This window comes from Sander vitreus, chromosome 4, assembly GCF_031162955.1.
Source record: "Sander vitreus isolate 19-12246 chromosome 4, sanVit1, whole genome shotgun sequence".
Lineage (NCBI taxonomy): Eukaryota > Metazoa > Chordata > Actinopteri > Perciformes > Percidae > Sander > Sander vitreus.
The window spans coordinates 23,026,019-23,039,939 of NC_135858.1; the positions used below are offsets into that span (position 1 = coordinate 23,026,019).

At 40.6% G+C, this 13,921-nt stretch overlaps 1 protein-coding gene across 1 annotated transcript in view; it reads left to right on the forward strand.

The window, feature by feature from the left end:
* nav1b (neuron navigator 1b) overlaps window positions 1-13,921 on the forward strand; it is a 58,205-nt gene that overhangs the window by 14,386 nt on the left and 29,898 nt on the right. Inside the window, exon 5 of the mRNA XM_078249069.1 lies at window positions 2,057-2,416. Within this exon, the coding sequence (XP_078105195.1) occupies window positions 2,057-2,416 (360 nt within the window). The remainder of the gene's footprint in view (window positions 1-2,056; window positions 2,417-13,921) is intronic.

Sequence of the window (13,921 nt, forward strand, 5' to 3'; positions counted from 1 at the left end):
TCTGGACTATAACTCGCTCCGGAGTATAAGTCGCATCAGTCAAAAAATGCGTCATGAAGAGGAAAAAAACATATATAAGTCGCACTGGACTATAAGTCGCATTTATTTAGAAATGTATTTCACAAAATCCAAGACCAAGAACAGACATTTAATCTGGAAAGGCAAGTTATTAAACTACACAACAGCACACAGAACAAGGGGCTGAATACGGTAGGTGTCCGCTATGTTAACGTAACGTAACTGCACTGTTGACGAGCCTCTCCCAGCAGCACGTTGTTCAAGCACCCATCTGTGGACTCGTTCCTCCAGGTCTGGCCATCTGGATTTCAGCACGCGACTAGCTTTCTTTGTTTTCTTCATTGCAGTAAGACTAACCTTTTCGCCAGTCCCTCACAAGTTTCTCTCTCACTCCAAACTTTCGTTCTGCTGCTCGATTACCGTTTTCGGCTGCGTATTTTACTACCTGTTTCTTTTCTTTCTCAGTTGTCTTTAGGAGCAACATATAGTTGTCACAAGCCTAGAGCGCCTAGAGCGGCTGTAGACGGTAATGTTTTCAGCATGAAATAACATTTAAAACATGTTAAATTATATATATTTTGATATATAAGTCGCACCTGACTATAAGTCGCAGGACCAGCCAAAGTATGAAAAAAAGTGCGACTTATAGTCCGGAAAATACGGTAACTTTAATTCATTAGGTGGCCAGAAACATGACTTCTCTCTCTTGCTCTCTGTCTGCTTAATGTGTAATCACGCAGTTTGTTGCTAACACATTAACCATAACAACAACTTTATACGCTATTGAAATGGTGGTAGTTGTGCATCTGCCAATCTGTTTTAATGGGTTTGTTTTGCCATCATTTAACTGCTAGTTAACTAAAATAACCTGCTAAGTCCATATCTTGCTCACTATAACCAAATAAAACCAAATTTTTTTTAACATGGTTAAAAATACTAATAATTACCAGATGTTTTAACTCTAAAATATCAGTATCAGCCTCAGAAATCCAGCTGCCTACAGTACACAGTCTCTATGAAACAAGATGCATGTTTTGATTGTTTTCTGGAGAAGTATGGTCAAGCATTATAATATAAAGCCATTTATTTGATTGAACTGTTTCAAGCCAAATCAACCCAAATAATGCATTAAATAAGTTGGATATGTAACATACCTAAATTAATGTATATGTTATCAGTAACACTATGTGCTTGTCATCCCTCATTTAACTCCCCCCATTATCTTGTCTGTGAAATCTTGAATGTATGCTTGACCTTGTCAATGGATGCTTGAGAAGACATCGTGTAATTCTTAACCGCATCAGTAGTAGTTATCTTCAATTATTCAGATGTGGATTTAAACAAGATATTACAGCACTCATTGGCAAAAGTAACACATTCTCACTCAGATTCAGTACTGGAGTGGCACCAGTTAACCTCCATATAGATGAATTATCCATCAACTATGGATAAAAATACTTCCATGGTTGTAGCCATTGCAATATTTATTGGGGTGAGCTGGTACATAAAGTTATATAATCGGCAGACACAGAAGATGCTCACAGCCATTTGGAGGACGTTTCTAACTCTGACCCACTTACACGGGTGAATAGGAAAACTTTCACATACTCTATTCAGAATAATGGAAAGAGGTCTGCTGTAGTTTTGGGCGTGTCATGCAAAGCAAAGTCCTTGGTGTTTGTGAATGTATTGCTCGAAGAGACACAACCGATACTCTTTGCTACATACTGATGTTAACACATCCTTCTCTTTGTCTTTGGGTTCTGAGAGGCCGCATTTCTTTTCGATATCTTTGGTCCCTGAAGACGATACGAAACAACTGCTATATCTGGGTCAACAGCGTCTCAATGCCACTGTGGGTTTCTTTTGAAGGACTTCTGACAGAGAGAGAAAAATGTTTCGCTGGGTGTTCTGGTCTCAATCTTTGCGCTGTTGTTGATATGCTGATTAGATCTGCCATCCTGGACAATAATGTCAGCTAAATGCCTCAAGTACATAAACATAATGCACACTGACCTTCCCCCATGTGTCTCTCTAGCTGTATGGACAGCAGTAATGTGGGCTACGACAGCGATGAGACCAATGCTCGCAGCATATCCAGCCTGTCCAACCGCTCATCACCTCTCTCCTGGCGCCACGGCCAGTCCAGCCCTCGCCTTCAAGCAGGCGACGCCCCGTCCTCCACAGGCGGAGGATACCAGGGGAGTAAGACTGGCTCCCAGTATACAGCCCATACGATGCCAGCTCGCTGCTCCAGCCGCCTCAGCAGCACGTCTCGCATCGAGCTCATCGAAGGGTTGGATGATGCCGACCTCAAGTCTGGTTACCTGAGTGACAGCGACCTCCTAGGAAAGAGCCTGCCGCATGACGACGACGACGACGACAACCTGGCTAATGGGTAAGCGTATCTGAAGATAAGCATGGGTTTGAACCCGTTGTTACCATGACAACATGAACCAATCGCTAACTGCGGACGGCTGCATGCTTCTTTGTGCTTCAGGCCTCCACCTTGTGACTTTTAAAAAGGGCAGTTAGAAGTTGTTGCCACTTTGCGTTTTACTCACAGATGACACTGATTGGCGTCCTGCTGTGATTGCTGGTCCTTGTTTGTGCTGTAATTCAGTATTTAATTAGGATGCATAGAATATGTGCATTCTAACATTCAACAAGGAAACATTTCATGCCGACATCATGGCTTTCTGTTTTGTGTTGGTATCTGATGTTTTGCAAAGAGCTTACATCAGCAGTCCTTGCTGATACCGTTTTTTTTTTTTCTTGCTCTTTAAGGATTTTTTTCAAAGTGCCCATGACATTGTCAGAGGTTGTTTTTGCTGATGTTGAGAGAAGGCCTTCAGAGGTTTTTCACAGGCGAGGACTTGAAAAGTCATCAGGTGTCCTCTCAGATACACAATAAATGCTCTGCTATCAACTGTACAGCTTCTGAATCTTGTGAAGATTATGTCAACACGTACAGAAGCAACAAATAGTTTAGATCAGGCTGTACTTTCTATTCGTTTCTCGTCTTCTTCTTTGCCTCCTTCACCTTCCCCCTTGCTTCCCCCCCCCCCTCACATCTTTTGTGTGTCTTTATCTAATTTCCTCTTCCAAGTTGACAGCTGACAGAGAGAGTCAGGGAGAGGGAGGGAGAGAAAGAATCCAGGACAGTTCTCTAGTGTGGTTTAGCAGCTTCATCGCTGTTGCACATGCAGTTGGGATTTAAGCTCAGGCCCTGGAGCGCTCACTAGTCCCTGCTAGCCAGGTCACGTTCTTACTACAGAGTGCAGTAAGGACAAGAAAAGGGATGAGACACATTTAGATGAGTAAAAATTAGAGCAATGAAGAAAAAGTGTGAAATGGGTCAATTGAAGTTCTTTCAAATTTGGAGATGAGGTGAATCAGAACGGCATGATAAGATTGCTTCCACGAATGATAAGAAAGAAGCATTGTGTTGAACAAACTATCTCCATGTGTAAAGGCTTACCATTTTGGTAGGAGGGAGGTGAAAGAGATCAGACAGCAGAACCCTGATGAAGTTAGGATTAAACAGGGATTATGTCATATGGGTCGATTCCTCACAGTAACATCCGTGCACTCGAAATCCATTTAAATCGGCCCTGTATTTTGTCCCTCGCTGCATCAGCTCTACTGTGGTGGTTCAGATTTATGTGAGAGGTAAGCGTGAGGACTCGTCGCCTCTGCTTACTACAGGCAGCAAAGATGCTAATCATTTTTATGTAAAAATGCCTCATGCCTCATCATGCGTAGTGTTAGGCCACCAATGTCATGCTTTCAAAGTCATCCTGGTGGGTACAGCAGGCCCCTACAGTAGTAGTAGTATATGTAGCAGCAGTACATCACCTATTGGTTTGTGGTCTGCCGTTTTAAAGCCTCGAATTTGGCAATGTGGTCTTTTTTTTCTTTTTCTTTTTTTTAACTGGACTTGATGATTTTTGGAAAAATTTTCTAACCAGTGCTGGAAGTGAGATGGAATGCAGGTGAAAGGCACTTCTGCATTGGCTTCACTTTTCAGACCCAGAAGCTCCGTCCATTATTTTTTACAGTCTATGACAGAGATATTCAACAGCAGGTCCGGGGCCCCTAGGGGGTCCTCAGAGTTACTGCAGGGGGCCACCAAATTATTGTTAATTTTTTGAATGTATTTTCAAAAATGAAAATGTCTTAACATGAATCCAACATATTATTAGCAAATATAAATTGGCCTTTTTGTGAAAAAAAGCATTGATAGGCTTACTGGCCTATAGGTAAGGTAGTCACAAAGGTAGCCATCCACAGATACAGTTAATCCCAAAGATTCACTGTGCCACATGTATTTTTAAACATAACATAATTGATAAAATCATGCCAACAAATATTTTAATAGCTTAGTATTCAATGCACTAAAAAGGTATGTGTAAAGGCTTCAGGCCGCCCACAAGTTATTGTAAGCCTAGTTTAATGTGCAAATATTAATGTAGTAGGGGGTCCCTGTCCCATCTCACTCTCAGTTAAGGGGTCCTTGGCTTAAAAAACATTGAAGACCCCTGGTATATGAGTATTTCATCTGGATGTCCCTCACCTTCTGCTCTCTGTTGCCGTTCTCAAACTCTGTTCACTTCGGGAAAACAACAACAAACGTCAAGCTAGCAAGCTACACACTGAAAATGGCAAGGTTTAAAGACAATTTGGATAGTGCAACAAGGCAGGCCTGCTTGGTTCTTTTGGGGAATGATTGTAAAGATTTACAAAGAATATGTTTACGGCATTTACTATCTAACTGGGATGTTTTGGGACTGATTGGCGGGGATTTGCTATGGACAAAATACACAATGGCAAATTATGTTTAACCACCTATCCAGCTAATTCAAATTGCTCATGTTACTGTATTGTGTGAACAGTTAACTTCATGTAATATTTAATGAGGTGTTTTGTTTTTGTGGGGTGCAAATGTTCCACCAAAACAAGTTCCTTCGCAAGACCGTTTTGCAGAGCCACCGTCGCTGCGTCTGAAGCTTAGCGCCGCCCGAGATGATTGTGATTGGTTTAAAGAAATGCAAACAACCCAGTTTTTATCTCCTATCCCAGAATGTATGTGTGGTGTAGCCAGACCTTAATCTTAGTCTGGCAATGTGAGACTAATGAGTATTACAATTTACTCCAAGTAAAGTGAAGGATTATTGGTATGTTTGGATACATACATGGAAATGTCCCCAGAGTAATTATAGGCTATTGTGGCTGAGTGCTATTTTTTCTCTCTGACCTTGAGTAGGTTGCATGCTTAAATTTGGAAGATACAACACTGTGGGAACTCCTTTAATTTGTGCCTTTTTGGTCTTCGTTTGCATTACTTTTCTGTAGAAAGCACTCTTTAATTCTCCTGCAGAAATACTGGAATGATTTTCTCTATATCAAGAATTAATCCTGCCTCATAAAGAAATGTACCAACAACCTTTGGTGTAGATAACTAGCTAATCCAGTTTTTGAAGTAGGCACATGCTCTAATTTTCCTCTTACACTATCCTCTTGCATATTCTGTTACATTTGCATTTCCACTGTACACTCCCTGTCACACACTCACAGTTCAGCTCATTGAGAACCATCAGCTACCAGCTCTTGAAAATAGATCAGTCTCCTCCTTCGTAACCATGGAAACCCGCTGGTAATCGCCTGTATGGAGGTGCAATATCTGTTTTTCCTTTCACTCCCTTTCACTGGAGCCCCAGTTTTACATGCTCATACATTTCATTGGTTTTAAATTAGCCCTAAATATAATTAACTATATCTGAATGGTAGAGTGAGACCTCTTGCCAATCAATAATACTGTTGTAGTTCTCGATACATAATGCTTGTATAATGTATAAGACCTGTGAGTGTAACGCTTAAAACAATCTGCAAAAAAGACAAATATCTACTGGGGAAATAATAAGACACAATGCATGTTGTTTATCAATGGATGGAGCTACAGCATGATGCTCAATGTCTAATGGATATTGATTGACCCACACCAGACAGCATTGGCTACCTAAAGGCTAAACGTGTACACACTGACGGTAATCACTGCTACTGTGGATCTGCCACATCAATAATCTGATGCCACATACATCCCCCAATCTCCTCAAGAGCTCCATCTTTCCATCCAAGAGGAATACACAGCAACACACAGCTTAATGATGATCTGGTTTGTCCCAGTTAAAGGAAAAAAGTATTTAAGAAGCCTGTTTTATCCATAATTAATGTAGCCTTCCTGTTTGTTCCTGGGAAACTGGGACCATTCATCTTTAACCAGTTGCTATCATTGCAAGTATTACTGTACATACCATATTGCAAACAAACCATAGACTGTATATAAAGATGGATGGGGCATCCCCACTTCCTCCCACTGTATAGTACAAAAATGAAGCCCAAAAAATCCCAGATACGGTCAACACATTGTTGCTCCTTTGGAGCCTGTACAGCAGTAATCAGGAGGTGGAGTCGCGGTTTTGTATTAAATTGCATTGCATGCAGTAGTCATTCAGTACACATCTTCAAACTGTTCTCACCTCAGATGTGGAAATATAGAGAACAGATTACTTTTAGTTAAAACTATAATTGCCATTATATTCAGTGTAATATTTGAATCATACATCATTTCCCATCTTGCCCTCAGTAGACACTGCGTCTCCTTGAAATGTTGGCTTACATTTAATATTTTTTTTTCAAGTTTTCGCTGATTTCACTAAATTGTATGAGACTGAGTTCCACTGCTTCACTGAGTGACTGTGTTTCCTGTCACATGAGTGCTGAGATGGCTTCTTATTTAGCCCTGACCACGTCAAGAATCATAACTGCTTCCTGTGGTTACATTCTTCACACCGTATTGGCAAAGGTTCACCATCACTCATATGATGTCATCCTTTTGCAAGCCATATTTAAAACGCTGGTTTATGAGTAGAGCAGTAATCACATTATATTACTGGAGTATGGTTGGTTTTTTCCATAACTGCTGTATGAATTATGACTACTTTTCAGCATCAATGTCATTTTAGTGGTGTTCAGTCAATTATGGTTGATGTTTTACAGGCACTCAGCTGTAGTGTATGTAAGCACAGGTTAGCTTTTCATGTCTAATACAGATGTTCACCGGAAAAATTACTTGTTTTTCCCATAATGTCAGTTAGTTGATGGGATGAATGCAAGCCTAATGTTTGTAGCAGAACAGGAGAATTTCACAGGAGGCCCATCTGCCTGAACATGATTATTGTATCTGACAGATTTACGTTTTATCTTGGCAGATTAACAGTTTGAAAATCTTAAATTGGAAGATCTCATCTGGAAAAAAAGGCAAATATCTTACAGCATTTGGTTTGGCTCCAAATGCTTTGGCTGACTGGGGAGAGAAGCAGTGAAAGGCACTCAGCTTCAATAAAGACCTATTGATGACTCCAATTCCACATAGGAAGCTGAACTTTTGGGCCAGTTTTTTTAAAACAAGTTTTCTTTCATCACCCTCTTAAAACCTGAAAAACACTAGAATGTTATTATTATGTTATTAAAATAGATTTGTTTACGTTTGGGTAGTATTACATTTTTAAAGTCACTTCCAAATCGCTAGATGTATAAAACTGGTTGACTTCATTCCTCTTGTCATAGCTAAAGTGCTTATCATAAGCCAAGCTAGGACATACTGCTGCTGTTACACCTATTGTACAACGGTTCGTATGATTTCTTTGAAAAATGTATACACAACAGTTTTATATCACAGCTCACGAAATATGAATATAAAACGTATAATTATATAATTGTAATAAAGAATATAGTATAGATATGATATGGAGTATAAAGAGACACAAATCTCTTTTACGGTACTGATGAATGATATGTGTTTTTATTTTATCAGGTTAGATGTGCAACAGTATTCATCTGGTAAATGTATTAGATTTCATGACGGCCCCATGTGCTGTTCATTGCCTCACACACGACACAGAACAAGCCCCAGTTTCATCATAGCTGATGCATATAGATTACATACAGTATTGTGGGAAAAGACATGGTGCAGGTGAAACAAACTAGCTTGTCCTGTACTCTACAAGGTGACCGAGGGGTACAGTTTGGGCGCAAGATGTGGACATCTAGGGAACTGGACTGTACCATTTTGTGTTTCTGTACAGCAGTTTGCAGACAGCAATGCAGAGCAGAGAAAGGAGGCGGGTTCAGCAGCATCACACCTCTGATCATGCAGCAACATGGCTCGGGATGTGCTGCCATGGCAACAGTCTTCCACTGACCCGCTGATGGTCTGCCTTGTGTGTCAGTGAGATAGCTGCTGGACGGATGCATGTGTGGAGGATGTGTGTGTTTGTGCCTCGACTGCCTGTTTGTGTGTGAGATGGAGAGAGAGAGAGTAACACGGACAGATAAAATGAGAGACAGAGTGACACAAATAGACAGACTGGTGTGAAGACAGCATGCGAACCACTTAATTAGATTGTCTTGTAATTGGCATTGTGGGGGAGAGCGGTCTGCCTAAAAAGCTATTGTTTGTGTTTCCTTACTAGTATTGCCAGGATTTACAGTAGCACTGGTTGTAGGAACTTGTTTCATTCAAGCAATGTTTTCAGAAATCTGATATGGAATACTGTTTGATTGACCCAGAAAGAACAAACATTTTGAATTCCTTTGATTGCGAAAGCATACAATTGCATCTTACAGACAAACATTACATATTTTTATCCCTCACAGGCACTGAATGCATTCCATTGCTATCTTTGTCTACCTTACTCTGTATTGTAGCTAAGCCCTTGGCTTAGTTTGCTCCTCTGGCAATGTCATTTCCATGGTAACCATAATAAAGCTTTGTCCAGTAAGCAGATCTGTTCAAAGCTTGGCATGTACAGTATGAAAGTGAGTGTTTGTAGTTTACTAAATATTGGAATACCTTACAGCCTCATTCATGGAAACTAAGTATCGAAAAACACAGTCTGTAAGGGTTTTCTGCAGTCATCTGATCCTGGATCTGTGCCTCTGGCAGTCTGCATTCATTTTCCCTTTCCTGCCCGGGTTGGACCTTTCTATAGTCACAGAGTGCTTCCCTACCTATTAAAGCTTCACGTGTTTTCTGCCCCACTAGAACTCATCTGCACAAAAATTGGGGTTTGGCCTCTTTGCTCTGGTTCTCTGCAGTTTCTGCTGGGATTACAATTTAGTGAGGCCACCACTTGGGGTCAGTCCTTCATTAGCTATGTTGTTTTCTTGCCTCTGAATCACACGCGCGCGCCCACACACACACACACACACACACACACACACACACACACACACTCTCACATAGTTATACACTAATCACTTTAAAATGCTTTTGTAATTTTCATAATTCAAAATGGCTGAAGGAAGAGCCATAATGAAAAGCACCCATTCCATTAGACCCTGCTATGTCTATGTGTTACTGTTACCCAGACATACAGAGCACACACAGGGAGCCTGTGCAGCTCACACACATCTGAGGTCAATGTGGAAGGGTCAGTGAAAAACTTACCTAAACACCAAACCCACCTCCACCAGCATCCTGAGCCACGTGAATAATGGACCATTACAGCAGCTCCCCAGGGAGTATGAATCATCCCTGTATCATGTCTGTGTGTGGTCGGCTGAAGTCTGGGTATTCAGTTTTTATACCCCCCAGTGCATAATACTCAGCCCCAGGTGGGAAATGCGATACTGTTTTGGCTCACAGTATTATATATTTTTTAAAAGTGAATCACATGGTAGCTTTTAATCCATTATTTATATCGGTTGGTACAAAAATGTCAGATTATCTGCTTTAAGTATGCTAATGATGTCATCAAGTTCATAATAACAACAAATCTGCATTACTCTGACAGCAAGCAGAGTCAGTTCAAGTTCAGTGTTTAAGTGTCATATCAATCATATTGATATTTTTAGTGTGGCTACGATCAAAACAAAACAAAGCACAAGGACAATACAACATCATAATACCTGAACAGCAGAGTATTCCAGACTATCAGGCTGTAAATGTGGCAGCGCATGAGACTGTGAGTCTCAGGATGAAGTGTGCATCAGCTGTATTGTGGCTACGTCTGTGGGGGGGGGGGGGAGAAGTTTCCTGTCTGAGGCTGATGGAGACTGTACATTAATTTTCCAGTCCAATAATCAGACAAGTCCATTTTCTGGGGCCTTGCAGAGATGGGGCGGCCGGCTGAACTCCCAGACGCAGTCACTGATGCATCTCAGAACCATTTACTACACTGATATACCACTGCTCTGTGATGAAGCCCAAGCCTATTTGCCTAGCTATGGTCAAGCTCAATACAGATCAAAATTAGGCACCGGAAAGATCAGAGATGTGCAGAAGCAAAGCTCGGCTGGCTCATCTGTATTCCTTTTTGAATGAATGGTACTTAAACAGACCTAAATCACTGAACACAGTGTGTTTCTATGATACAGTCTCTGAAATAATTCCCCACATTGTACCATTAAATCAAATCCGCTGTAGTAGAGAAATGTCTGTTCTTTCTCTGCATCAAAGGCTTCACTTGTATTTATTTTTCTGAATGCCTAGCGGTGCCTTCTTTATTACACAGTTACAGAGCATGTACACTAAACTGTAGGCATAGGAGGCACAGCTTTGACTCATTGTGCCTCCTGCTGGAAGTTTAATGTCATGACACCACATGGAAACTGGCTGTGTGACAGCAACTCAGTTCAAATTCATCCAGGTTAACGGTATAATTTATCTTCTGTAAGATTAATTAAAGTTTTGTATTTAGGTATAGTTTTACCTGCTCACAGTGTATGTTTTCTTATTGATTATGGACTAGTCCCATCTAAAAATAACTATTGAGGCTGGAAGATGCATTATATGTCTCCCCTTTCCACATAGCCCCTTAGGTCCAATTAGGGGAAATCTTAATAATACATTTTAGACAATATTGTGTGTGGTGACAGTTTGGGGAAGGTCCTTTCCTTTATCAATATGACTCCTGTGCAGAAAGTGAGGTCCATGGCGAAATGGTTTTCCACGTTTCGGTGAAGAAGACGTTACTGGCGTGCACAGATTCCTGACCTCAATCTCATCCAACACCTTTGAGATGAACTGGAACAACAAGGTTTGAAAGAGCCGGGTCTTATCACCCAACGTCAGCGCCCAATCTCACTAATGCTCTTGTGGATTAATGGGAGCAAATCACCACAGCCAGGTTCCGAAACCTTGTAGAATGCCTTCCTAGTAGAGTAGAGACTGTTGTATAGTTTCATATTAATACCCATGTTTATTAATGAGATTTACAACAATGCAAATGGATGTCATACTTTCAGCTATGCATCATAATTTGACAGTTTATTTTTCTTCACTTTGGCTCCTTGCTTGTTATGATGACATGACATTTAAAAAAAAAAAAAAAAATCTATCAAGAAGGACCCTTAGAGATCTTGAGATTTTATGTATCTGTCCTTTATACCCTCCAATACTTTTAAATGCATTTTTAGATTCACATATTGCAGCACAGTTTCCTGCATCAGAAGCAGACATCACCGATAGATCAATAGCCACTACAGTAAAGGTCAGATCATGAAAAGGGTTTCTTGCCCGGTAACCTATAAGGTTCTCATGGTGCTTTGACCACCCACAGATGGGTTGAATCTCTATTTTAACAGTTTGTAAATAACCCAACAGGCAACAAGCAAACGTGCAAAGGATGTTTCTGACGCAAGCCATTTGGTTATCGGTGTAGGACAGCTGTTTGTGTGCAGTACAAACATGACTTCAAGGCTTTTCAGATGACCGCTTGTTTAGCAGCTCTGTGGCCTGGCTGAGATACACAGGAGACGAGAGCAACACAGTTCTCTTCCCCCCCCCACTGTAAGCGATTTGTATCATTCATCATTCTGGGCAAAGATATAAGCATGCCCAGTTTTTGTTTTGCTATTAGAAAATAAAGTTTTGAAGTAACCAATAGGTAGTCAAACAAATGTTTTATGGTTTTTGTGCGCAAAACAAAAAGGGCAACAGGCAAAGACGCATGGCTCTTTTTCAGATGATGAACAGAGTGACAAAAGATGGAGGCAGACACAACAATCTTTTTATCAAACTAGCATCTCATTCTGTGAAAGGGATTTTGAGGAATGCCTGTATGTCGTGTATACACTGTGACAGCAAAACAGTTGTTTAATTTCACTAAAGTGTTTAACCACAGTTAAATTCCATTTGACTCTGTATTTATATTACAAAATGTGGCCCGATGTGGAAACACAGAAAGAGCCTCACACTTGTAATACATCATGCAGGTCAATACGTTCTCATGTTTGATATTTTAACTATTATTTATTAACTATTATTAACTAATAATTATTTTGACAGTGGTAATGTCCCTCCTTTCTGGCATCAACCAAAAGTCACTCTCTCGCCTCCAAATAGTTCAGGAGTTGTTATATTGTCTTATGAGAAACCGGCTTTTGATTTGTCTGTCAAAGCAAAAACTAAGCTCTAAACTCTGTTTTTTAAAGGTGTTTTATAAATAAAGTTGTTTACATTGTAATGGATCCCTTGAAGGATGAAATAAGCACAGATTCATGTCGCTTGGTCATGTACAATCTTTTGCCACTAGTCTACATTTTGAACCAAAATAAGTCTAGCTTGACTTAACGGTAGACTGCACCGACTGAGGCCTAAGACGTGGACAGGGTGTGGGACCTCCTTGGTCCACAGACCTCCTGGTTAGTTTACAGAACTGAGATCTGGTGAGATCATCCCTGGGAGACTGTTCCACTGCTAATGAGAGGGGGGAGGTTTTCCAAGGCTACTCATGCCTCACTGGAGGTCCTCATGTCATCTGTGGCTTTGCGGTTTGTGCTTGCAGTGATTCAGGCCTTACCTTGGACGGAGTTTTTCCAGCTATTTTTATTTTTATTTGAGGACAATCATCGTGGTGATCTCTTTAATGTAAATTACATTCTGATTCCAGAAAGGTTTGTGTGTGCTTTTATTGCGCTTTTACATTTGTTGTCCTGTTAAAGGTCTGTTTAAAACCCTGATAATCACTCTAAAGACTCACTTGAGAAAGCACTTAGACTAATTTAAATTACTAAGCTATGTTTCACAGCATTTGTCGAGTATGAGATGGACCTTTTACACAGGAGTCGGTGAATATCCTACAAACCATAAGCACCATTCAACACTCATCACAAGATGAGCCCTTTATTATCTGCCCAATTCCTATGGCTTAACTGGAAGAGTTTCCTACAACAGACAATAAGCAACATCCCTTTGGAATACTGCCTTGCAAATTATGGTAGCCTACTTTATAATATTGTTAAGTTATTTGATCTAGTATAGTGATATATAGGAGCCCATCTCATTAACACCACCCTCACAACAACCTCCTACTTGTAGTAGGCCCAGTGACAGGTAGCACACTGCATCTAAGAACATAGCTACGTTCATTGCCTACATTAATACTACACCATACATTATAGCTACTGTGCTGTAATACAGTTCACTAGCTTGCTATATGTAATATGCATCATCTTGCTTAAACAAGTTTTCCAGCAACTTACGATTCCACTTCCATAAAGTTGGGGGACTCACAAGAGATTGTTATGAGGAGAATTATGCTCAAAATTTGAAGCAGCAGAGGAAGAGATGACCTGACTTTTAGTGAGCTCAATGGTTCAAACTCCGAAACAGCATCCTCATTAGTACCCCACACCTTCAGTTTGTAATGCAGGCTCTCTCTTTAAAAGTTTGAGTCTGACGACCATGCCAGTTAACCCTGATGACGTATTTGGGGTTATCTTGTCAAACTGTAAAGCTCCCCCTAGAGCCACAAAATATAGAGAATAGACCTTTTATTTTTTTTTTCTTCACAGCGATCCCTAATGTATCGCCACTGTCGTTGTGGTGCGGACTCCG